We start from the raw sequence: 10,970 nt of genomic DNA on the forward strand, positions 1-10,970 counted from the left end.
AACCCCAAAGACTTTCTGATGATGGACATCTGAGCAGAGCTGCAGGATGCCTGGGGGTTAGCTGGCCGGAATCCAGGGTTCTGAGGGCAAGAAGGCGGACAAAGACCCCATGGCAGGCACCCTGTGGGGGCAGAGAAGAGTGATGATGACCTAACACTGAATGATGATCCAACCTCACTGAAGGATTAGGTGCTTTCTGCTACACCAGGGGTCTTACTGGCTAGTACAGAGCTGTCTTGTGAGATCCCAACGGTTTTGTCTACCTCCCTTCCAACTGTTGAGGTCCTGTCTGGTTTGGGAGGTAGCAAGCAAAAAGGACCTGTTTGTTTTCTTTGGAACTACAGAGAAACTGATCATGTGACAAAGCATATGGGATAAGGTCTAACAAAAGGGGCTGGTGCTTGCTACCTGCAGTCCCTGCATCCCATATGGGTGCCGGTTCGAGTCCTGGCTGCTCTCTTTCTGATCTAGCTCCCTGCTAATGTGCCTAGGAAAGCAGTAGAAGATTGCCCAAGTCCTTGGCTCCTGGCTTCAGATCAGTGCAGCTCCGGCCATGCAGTCATCTGGGGAGTGAACCAGTGGATGGAAGACCTCTCTCTCTTTCTCTATGCTTCTGCCTCTGTAACTCTGCCTTTCAAATAAAATAAATAAATCTTTAAAAAAATGTTAATGACAGTTAAATCTGGGTAAAGGGTGCAGGGATGCTCCTTGTAATTGGTGTTTACAGCAGTTGGACAGGAAATTTTTTCCAAATAAAAGCAAAGCGACTGGCTTTGGGAAACCAGCCAAGCTTGAAATAACCAACTAATCAGAAGCAATATGGCAAGTTGACATTCTTTAAATTTTTTACTTATTTGAAAGGCAGAGTGACACAAAGAGAGAGGGAGAGGCGGCAGAGTTATCCTCCATCTGCTGGTTCATTCCACAAATGTCTGAGGGGAAACAGTATGGATCAGACCAGGGGGAAGCCAGGAGAGCCAGGAACTCCATCCTGGTCTCCCACATGGGTGGCAGGGCCCAGGCCTGGAGCTGTCCCAGCCTCCCCAACAAGGGAGATGGGCGGGATGGGCGGGGGCCTCAGCAGCTGACCCATCAGCCCCGAGGCAGGCATGCTTAAGAGACAATGTTGTGGGGGGAAAAAAAATCACAGCTCCACAAAGCAAGCCAAAACCAAACCACAGCAAACCAAACACCCCTGAGTTCTGGCCCCCGGCTGCGAAAGTCACGGGGTCTCTGGGCTTCAGTGCCTTCCACCCCCGTGGGCCGCTGCAATGGTCACCTCAGGGAATGTACGACCACGACGCCTGTCGTTAGCCCTAAGGTATCCCCGCTGCCACCGTGGAAGGGGACCACGTGTGCAACGCTACGCTGGGCTGGAGCCAGCGCTGCTTCACTCGCTGCGGTGACAGCGGACCACCCTCCCCCGACCCCCCGCCGCATTTCAAGGCCAAGGCTCCGCGGCTTAGCTCGGGCAGCCAACCCCCGCCCTCCCAGGCGGCGGCGCACGGCGCCCCAGCTGCCCCAGGCGCCCGCGAGCCGCAGCCCGAGGACGCAGGCGCAGCCAGCTCACGTGAGAGCCGGGAGGGGCCCGCCGCAGCCACGCTCTGGGCCCGCCCCCTCTCGAACGTCCTCGCGGGGTCGCCCTGGAAACGCATTCTCCCGGAACCGGCGGCCGCCAATGCGGAGGGAGCGAGTGCCACGAACCGGCCAATGAGGAGGAGCGGTGCGGGGTTTAAACCTGAGCAGGGGCCGGCTCCTCCCGGCGTGCTGCGCAGGAACGGCTGGCTGTTGGCTTGTGGAGGCTTCAGGTCCCCGACGGGTCGGGGCCTCCGGTGTGCTGCTTGTGCCCGCTGCCCGCCGCCTGTCGAAGAGGAAGCCATGGCGCTCCGCGTCACCAGGGTGAGTCGCCAGGGTGAAGGAGCGCGGCCGCCGTGGCTGCCTGCCTGCTCGACCTCTCTCGGCGTCGGGAGGCCCTGGAGCGGGAGGGGAACGGCCAGGGGTCCGCGGGCCAGCGCCCCTGGAGTGGTGGGGGAGCCCAGGGGCCGGCCAGCCGGAGGGAGGGAGGTGAGAGGGGACCGCGGAGATCCGGGATGGAGGTTTGGGGCTGGGGTTGGAGAGTCGACGCGAAACCTGTTTCGAAGGTGAGGGAGGGCCCTGCCTGAGCCCGGAGCGAGGTTTTTCGGTTTCCTTTCAGATGTAAATTCAGATGTCTTAGGGCTGACCGGCACTTCATTGGAAGCCCCTGGGCTGGCGAATGAGGAGGTTCGGGGAGGAAGCGGACTTGTTGGGGCTGTGGGCCGGACCCTGGAGCCCTGTTCCCCCCTCCAACCCGTGCTCAGTGGCCTGACCTTCGAAGAAGAGCCTCTCTTGTGTGGCCCACCTTCATTAACCCGCGGTTGACTTGCTTCTTTCAGAACACGAAAATTAACGTTGAAAATAAGGGGAAGATGACCATGGCAGGCGCCAAGCGTGTGCCTGTGGCCACCGCTGCAGCCTCCAAGCCCGGGCTGAGGCCAAGAACGGCTCTGGGAGACATTGGTAACAAAGTCAGTGAGCAGCTCCAGGCCAAAGTGCCTCTGAAGAAGGTAACCGCCCCTCCGCCTCCCGCCCCCCACCCCCCAGCCCTGGCCTGTGCAGAGGCATCCATTCTCTCTCTCATCTACAGGAAGCCAAAACTTTACCTACTGGAAAAATCCCTGCTAAAAAACTCCCAAAACCTTTGGAAACGGTGACTGTACCGGCATCTGTGCCTGAGTCGGAGCCGGAGCCGGAGCCCGAGCCAGAAGCTGAGCCTGTTAAAGAAGAAAAACCCTCGCCTGAGCCTATTCTGGTAAATGTATTGCTACCCTTTTGGAGGCTGTTGATTGCTTGGGATAGCGTTTGAATAAACAGCAATAACAGTAGCAGGTAGTGAGTGCTTAACAGGAAGCAAGGTCTGCCAAGCGCTAAGCATGCACGTACTCATACAATCTTTACACATTAAACATCAGCTATATAAATGTGTCTAGTCTCGGTCCAGGCGTCCTTTGCCTTCCTCCTTCAAAACAGCTCAAGCATCAGCTCCTGAAGTTTTTCCTGTCCTCCCCTACTCCCACTCTTGTTTCTAGACTCAGTCACATTATTTGTCTTTACTAAACTCAAAGCCCTTTGGGGATGCCAGGAAGTCAACGCTTAGCACTGAGTCTGACTTGAAGAATGTGCTTGGAAAGTGTTTGAACAATGGGGTACAGATGGCTTGAAGGAAATGGTAAATAGTAATGAAATCAGTTAATTTCTGGTAGTCAGGTCAGAACTTGTATTCTGAGTAGTGAGAAGCAGTCCATGTTTTTTAGCAAGACAAAACCAATGTCTTTCATTTGGATTGATTTCATATAATGGTGGCAGGTTCATATATATAGGTTTCATATAATGGTGATGTAACGGTTAGGTTCATTACCTAACCGTTTCCTTTGGAGGAAAGTCTAGGACGCAATTTATTTGCTTCTTTTTTACCTGTTAGTATTTATGTTCTGCTGACTTTAACTTGGCTAAGTCTAAGTTGATGTTTCACTTTTGATATCACTTCCTAAAAAGAAATATAATAAATCTGTAAAGATACTTTTCCATTAAGGAACTGAATTATACATCTGTTGTCTGATCTTCATTCCCAGCTGTGGCATGTGCACCTCTTTGCTGTTGCTTCAAGACATGTCTCTGTTCCAGGTTGATACTCCCTCCCCAAGCCCGATGGAGACGTCCGCATGTGCGCCTGCAGAGGAGTATCTGTGTCAGGCTTTCTCGGATGTAATTCTTGCAGTGAGTGACGTGGATGCAGAGGATGGAGCTGATCCAAACCTTTGTAGTGAATATGTGAAGGATATCTATGCTTACCTGCGACAGCTTGAGGTCAGTATTGCCGGACTGTTTTTTCCCAAACTACAGCTAGCTTTATTAAAGATGATTTGCTATCAACAGTCTATAGTAATTCAAGCAGGATATAGGCAGTATTTCTTTGTTTCTATTTTTTTTTTTTTTAAGATTTATTTTTATTCATTTGAAAGAGTTACAGAGAGGTAGAGACAGAGAGGGAGAGATCTTCCATCTGCTAGTTCACCCCCCAGATGGCTGCAACAGCTGGAGCTGCGCTGATCTGAAGCCAGGAGCCAGGAGCTTCCTCCAGGTCTCCCACGTGGGTGCAGGGGCCCAAGGACTTGAGCCATCTTCTACTGCTTTCTCAGGCCATAGCAGAGAGCTGGATTGGAAGAGTAGCAGCCGGGACTAGAACCGGCGCCCATATGGGATGCCGGCACTTAAGGCCAAGGCATTAACCCACTGCGCCCACAGAACCGACCCCACCTTTGTTTCTATTTATTTATTTTCATTTCATCTGAAAGATAGAGACAGATCTGCTGGTTTACTCGCTGATGCCCGCAACAGCCAGGGATGGACCAAGCTAACTACAAGATCCCAGAACTCAATCTGTGTCACCCACATGGGTGACAGGGACCCAAGTACTTGAGCCATCTACTGCCTCACAGGGTAGACACTATCAGGTAGCCAGAGCCTACAGGAAGAGAACAGGGCTTAAAAGGACTATCCTGCGATCCCCTGCCCTAGTTTCAAGCACGTGCTAGGTGTCAGCTCTCCCTTGAAGATTTCTGAGGCTCATCTCCTAACAAATAAAAGACCACAGCTCAAAAACCTGGATGCACTTTTATTGTCCCCAACATCTAATTCCATTCTGTAAGTCACCTCACCATCTGCTTTCCTTCTATTTCTAGTCCTGATAAAAATATTGCTTTTATTTCCAGATAGTCCACAAAACTGTAGTTAACACATAACATTTCTGCATACACATTAGATTTATAGGCAAAAAATAGAAAATGGTGCTACTCTAAGGCTGGCTATCACTTTAAGACAAAAAATGAACAGAAAATTTCTTCTATTTATTTTGAATGTGCTTAAGAAAAGTCAGATAAGTTAGTAGAAGATAAAGAGGCAGATGGAAATTTTTGTAAAAATCATGAAGAAAATCAGAGTGTATCCAAGTGCTCTAGAAATTTAATTCCTGGGACTTTATTGTATTTAATGTAAGTACAAATCTCTGCCTCTTTTTACTTGACACAAGGAATCAGGCTGCAAGGATATACATATACATGTGTTTGTTTATGCATGTGTACAAGGGCATACACCCGCACAGCAATGAATATACTTGTACGAGAAACACAGGAAAACAAAGAGAGGATAATGCGGCAAAAACAGTTTCTCTGCGATAACTAGAAGATAAGGGACAGATGGGGAAGCTTTAAAAAGAATACATGTGTATTGAGAACTTCCACTTTGATTACAGCCTTGTCTAAATAAGGTCAGAGGTTGTGAACTCAAGAGGCTTCCATAGCCTTGGCAGCTCATGACAAGATTACTGACATCATAAATAAGAGTGTCAATTGTTAAATCAACAACAGGAGTCACTGTACACTTGCTCATATAGGACCTCTGTCCTTAATGTGTTGAACTATATGAACTAACGGTAAAACTAATCTTCAAACAGTACTTTATACTTTGTGTGTCTGTGTGGGTGCAAACTGTTGAAATCTTTACTCAGTATAGAGTTGACCTTCTATATATAAACATAATTAAAAATGAATCTTAATGAAGAATGGGATGGGAGAGGGAGTAGGAGATGGGATGGTTTGCCGGTGGGAAGGTGGTTATGGGGGGAAGAACGACTATAATCCAAAAGTTGTACTTTTGAAATTTATGTTTATTAAATAAAAGTTTTCTATTAAAAAAAAAATAAAAGTGGGGAGCCAGCGTTGTGGTATAGCAGGTTAAGCCACTGCCTACAATGTTGGCATCCCCTTTGGGCCCCAGTTCCCGTCCCAGCTGCTCTACTTCTGATCCAGCTCCCTCTTAGTGCACCTGGGAAAGGAGCAGAAGATGGCCTAAGTGTTGGGCTCCTGCCGCCCATGTGGGAGACCTGGATGAAAGTTCCTGGCTTGGGTCCTCAAGCTATTGTGGCTATTTGAGGAATGAACCAATGGATTGAAAATCTGTCTCTCCTTCTCTCTGTAAAATAACTTAGGTTCTAAATGCTTCCAGAGCAATTTTGTGTGGTAACTAACGGTTCTTTCTGGAATACAAGTATTGCTGTTGAGGATAAATCTGCATTTTCTTTTGCAGGAAGAGCAATCAGTCAGACCAAAATACCTCCTGGGTCGGGAAGTCACTGGAAACATGAGGGCCATCTTAATTGACTGGCTAGTACAGGTTCAGATGAAGTTCAGGCTGCTGCAGGAGACCATGTACATGACTGTTTCCATAATTGATCGGTTCATGCAGGTGAGCATAAGTCAGTAATTGAAGGTTCTCCCTTCAGGGTCTTAGAGTCATAAGAAACTGATTTTTTCAGCTGAAATTTTCATGGGGGATAGGGTGTCATAATTGAGATTTTTAGTAGGGGGATGAGTGTATGTCATTGCCCACCTCTGCTTCACAGCTCTTGTGTCTCCTTTTCAAATACATTACCTACTCAGCCAGTTGCAATTCCCATTGCAGGACAGTTGTGTACCCAAGAAGATGCTGCAGCTGGTTGGTGTCACTGCCATGTTTATTGCAAGCAAATATGAAGAAATGTACCCTCCAGAAATTGGTGACTTTGCTTTTGTGACTAACAACACGTACACTAAGCACCAAATCAGACAGATGGAAATGAAGATTCTCAGAGTTTTAAACTTTGGCCTGGGTCGCCCTCTCCCCCTACACTTCCTTCGGAGAGCATCCAAGATTGGAGAGGTACAGATAACGAGAGAACACTGCTACACACTGTATTTAAATAACCTAGCTGCACAAGGAAAGGATAATTGTTTCAGTCAGGTTGCATGTTAATACTAAGACCTTCCATGGGCAGTTGAATTTTGTAGGAGAACATTTGTAGTTACAGATATGGGCATGCAGGTTTTTGTCAACATTAAAGTCTCTGGACAGTGCCGCAGCTCACTTGGCTAATCCTCTGCCTGCGGCCCCGGCACCCGAGGTTCTAGTCCTGGTTGCTCCTCTTCCAGTCCAGCTCTCTGCTGTGGCCCGGGAGTGCAATAGAGGATGGCCTAGGTCCTTGGGCCCTGCACCCGCTTGGGAGACCAGGAGGAAGCACCTGGCTCCTGGCTTCGGATCTGCAGCCATTTGGGGGGTGAACCAATGGAAAAGGAAGACCTTTCTCTCTGTCTCTAATTCTGCCTGTCCAAAAAAAAAAAAAAATTCTCTGAAAGAAGCTAAGTAATATATGGACTTTGTTCCAGGTTGATGTTGAGCAACATACTTTGGCCAAATACCTGATGGAACTGACTATGCTGGACTATGATATGGTGCACTTTCCTCCTTCTCAAATTGCAGCAGGAGCTTTTTGCTTAGCACTGAAAATTCTTGATAATGGTGAATGGGTAAGCATTAGCTCAGAACTACCAAGCTTTTAAATTGTAAATGGTGTTTGACTGAATACAGAATTTTTGTCATAAAGAAACAATTCTAATTGTTCCTAAATATGGAACTGACTGAAGGACTGAGTAAAACTGTCTTGTGATGTCTTTTTCATAGCATGCTTTTACTTTGAATTTATATACCCTTCTAAGAAAGGCAGAACAGCTGTTACTGCTTACAGGTGGAGAAACTCGGGCAGCTCAAATGAAATCGCAAAATTTAATTCACGTTCACCGATGTAACAAGTATTGTATGTGTCAGGGGTTATCCTAAGCCCTAAGTGAATGAGAAAGTCAGCCTCAAGGGACTTGGGGGTCCAGCTTTGGGTTGGAAAAGTTGGCAGTTACAATAATGTAATTAGGTTTGAGCCCAGGAACAGAAAAAAGCCCCTGGGGTAGAAGTGTTAAGCTTATTCTAAAGTTTCAATTATAAGTATTCATTTAGTATCCTGAGATTTTATGCAAACCATTCTTGTTGAGCACTTTTTGACATGTATTGTCATTGTCTCAGACGCCAACTCTACAGCATTACCTGTCATACACCGAGGAAGCTCTTCTTCCTGTTATGCAGCACCTAGCTAAGAATATAGTAATGGTGAATCGTGGGCTTACAAAGCACATGGTGAGTCGGTGGCATTGTAAGATGCTGGGGAAAACTATGTAAATACGTAACTTATTTTTATAGAGTTTGTATTTTTAATAACTTGTGGTTTGCTTTTCCAGACCATCAAGAACAAGTATGCCACATCTAAGCATGCTAAGATCAGCACTCTAGCCCAGCTGAATTCTGCACTGGTTCAAGATTTAGCCAAGGCTGTGGTCAAGGTGTAACTTATAAACTTGAGTTGGAATACTGTATCTGCAAATAAAATTGGCACCATGTGCCACCTGTACATATTATACTACTACATTTACTTTTAATAAAGGTTGTGACCCTTTTTACTTTTTATGGCTGAACTCATTTGAATGTGGTTACTTCCTACTCTAGGGTAACCTAAAAGATGTGATGGGAAATAATTTTTAAAGTTGTTTTGATTTACCTGGGGATCTAAATAATGTATATAATAGTCATCTGTATGTTTATTTCTATTTTTTTAAAAGATTGATTTATTTGAAAAAGTTACACAGAGATTAGAAGGAGAGGCAGAGAGACAGAGAGGTCTTCTATCTGCTGGTTCACTCCCCAGATGGCCACAACGGCCAGAGCTGCACCGATCCACAGCCAGGAGCCTCTTCTGGGTCTCCCATGTGGGTGTGGGGGCCCAAGGACTTGGGCCATCTTCCACTGCTATCCCAGGCCACAGCAGAGAGCTGGATCGGAAGAGGAACAGCCAGGACTTGAACTGGTGCTCATATGGGATGCCGGCACTTCAGGCCAGGGCTTTAACCCACTGCACCACAGCGCCGGCTCCCATCTGAATGTTTATATATTTGGTTTTTGTTTTATGGGCATGGCTTTTACTTTATTAACATGAGTTCCTGAGGCAGTAAAGGTTTCTAAAACTTGCATGGGGTGTCATTCTAGAGAATTTTCTCCCCTCTTTTAAAAGTGAAAGTCTACTACCCCATGCCTAGTCCCTTCTTGCCTGTTTCTTTTCTGCTGCTGATGCTTCTGCCATAATTCTAAATGATTCTTGACCATTTCTTTTTTTTTTTTTTTTTTTATTTATTTATTTTTTTTTATTTTTGACAGGCAGAGTGGACAGTGAGAGAGAGACAGAGAGAAAGGTCTTCCTTTTGCCATTGGTTCACCCTCCAATGGCCGCCGCGGTAGCGCGCTGCGGCCGGCGCACCGCGCTGTTCCGATGGCAGGAGCCAGGTGCTTCTCCTGGTCTCCCCTGGGGTGCAGAGCCCAAACACTTGGGCCATCCTCCACTGCACTCCCTGGCCACAGCAGAGAGCTGGCCTGGAAGAGGGGCAACCGGGACAGGATCGGTGCCCCGACCGGGACTAGAACCCGGTGTGCCGGCGCCGCAAGGCGGAGGATTAGCCTGTTGAGCCACGGCGCCGGCCGACCATTTCTTGAATTACAGCCCTAGCATGTTAAATTTTCACATTGACAAGCAAAAACTTTTATTTACATTCTAAACTCAGTCCTCATTTTGTGTTTGTTTTTCATTGGTTAAGAAAAAGGGATGCTCAAACATGCACAGGTACTTTCTTAGAACATTTATTTACCTCACCTTTAACTCTCCCTCCTCAGTCCCACCCACATGAAGGACATCAGCACTTCTGGATGAATCCTTATGTGCCTTAAGTAAACAAACATGCATGTAAATGGTTACAGGGACTTTAAAATTTAGCTCATTCCATATACCTAGCAATTCCTTTCAACATTATAGGCCTACCTATATTTGTGCATAACGTTACATGGTGTGTATATAGTCTGATACTCAGCCATTCATCTGTGACATTCAGAAGCTTTCTTCCTACAGTTAATTTTTAAAGATTTTATTTATTTGAAAGAGTTACACAGAGAAAGGAGAGGCAGAGAGAAAGGTCCTCCATCCGCCAGTTCACTCCCCAGCTGGCCGCAATGGCCAGAGCTGGGCTGATCAGGAGCTTCTTCCAGGTCTCCCACGTGGGTGCAGGGGCCCAAAGATGAGCCATCTTCTACTGCCTTCCTAGGCCATTAGCAGAGAGCTGGATTGGAAGTGCAGCAGCCAGGACTCAAAACTGGTGCCCACATGGGATGCCGGCACTGCAGGTGGTGACTTCACCTGCCACGCCACAGCTCGGGCTCCCAATAACACTTTTTAATACAATCTTAAACCATGTTTTTGTTTATGCTAGGTTCCCAAAAGAATGAATTTTAAGATGTGGCAGGTAGAGCCAGGTGGTTTTCCATGTCATCACATGCTGGTTTTGCACTCTTGTTAGAACAAATGTTAATCAGCCTTCAATCTGATTCAGACTAGCAAAAGAGGCCCTATGTCATTTCATGTTTGAATAATTCTGATGGCAAATTATTTGTCTACTTCTCAATATGAAAGCTTTCCCAGTTTGTCATTTGCCCTTTGTTTATGCTGTCTTTTGCTGAACAAATTTCAAGTTTTCACATCAACTCTGTTTTTCCAGTAATTGCTTTTGGATTTTCAGACTTCGGGTCAACTCCATCCCAAAGCCATGGACAGTTTCTAAAATTATATCCTAATTTTTCCTTTGTAGATCTATAATCCTTCAAGTAGGCTACTTTTGCATGCAGTGTGAGGGGATTCTTACAGGATACCTGTTGATACCAGTATCATGTGGGTCAAACCCTCCTTGTCAGAATTGAACTATGTAATGTCCATCTGTTACTCTGATCTACTTTCTCCTGCAACACAATAATTTTACACAAAATAGTTTTACCAGTTTACCTGGTAAGATAAGACCACCACTTCAGGGTATTGACAATTTAGTGTATAAACTTTCAAATTATGTTGTTAGCCAGAAGATAGGAGTTTGACTATACATTAAGTACTAGCTTGGGGTGGGCTGACATATTGTATCCCTAATTAGAAATATATTGATCTT

At 46.5% G+C, this 10,970-nt stretch overlaps 1 protein-coding gene across 1 annotated transcript; it reads left to right on the forward strand.

Moving 5' to 3' along the window:
* The first annotated feature begins 1,753 nt into the window (after positions 1 to 1,753).
* Positions 1,754 to 8,392, forward strand: CCNB1 (cyclin B1). Its single transcript, XM_062212180.1, has 9 exons — positions 1,754 to 1,899; positions 2,415 to 2,585; positions 2,666 to 2,830; positions 3,703 to 3,885; positions 6,163 to 6,321; positions 6,538 to 6,774; positions 7,278 to 7,418; positions 7,966 to 8,076; positions 8,178 to 8,392. Exons 1-9 carry the CDS (start codon positions 1,879 to 1,881, stop codon positions 8,283 to 8,285), a joined length of 1,296 nt encoding a protein of 431 aa, XP_062068164.1. The 5' UTR covers positions 1,754 to 1,878; the 3' UTR covers positions 8,286 to 8,392.
* The last annotated feature ends 2,578 nt before the right edge of the window (positions 8,393 to 10,970 follow it).

This window comes from Lepus europaeus, chromosome 15 (assembly GCF_033115175.1).
Source record: "Lepus europaeus isolate LE1 chromosome 15, mLepTim1.pri, whole genome shotgun sequence".
Taxonomy (NCBI): domain Eukaryota; kingdom Metazoa; phylum Chordata; class Mammalia; order Lagomorpha; family Leporidae; genus Lepus; species Lepus europaeus.

Excerpts from the sequence above, each read along its gene's own strand:
- CCNB1 (XM_062212180.1), top strand. The coding sequence starts at position 1,879 with ATGGCGCTCCGCGTCACCAGG. Across the intron at positions 6,322-6,537 it reads TAATTGATCGGTTCATGCAG|GACAGTTGTGTACCCAAGAA; the intron begins GTGAGCATAAGT and ends TTCCCATTGCAG. Across the intron at positions 8,077-8,177 it reads GTGGGCTTACAAAGCACATG|ACCATCAAGAACAAGTATGC; the intron begins GTGAGTCGGTGG and ends TTGCTTTTCCAG.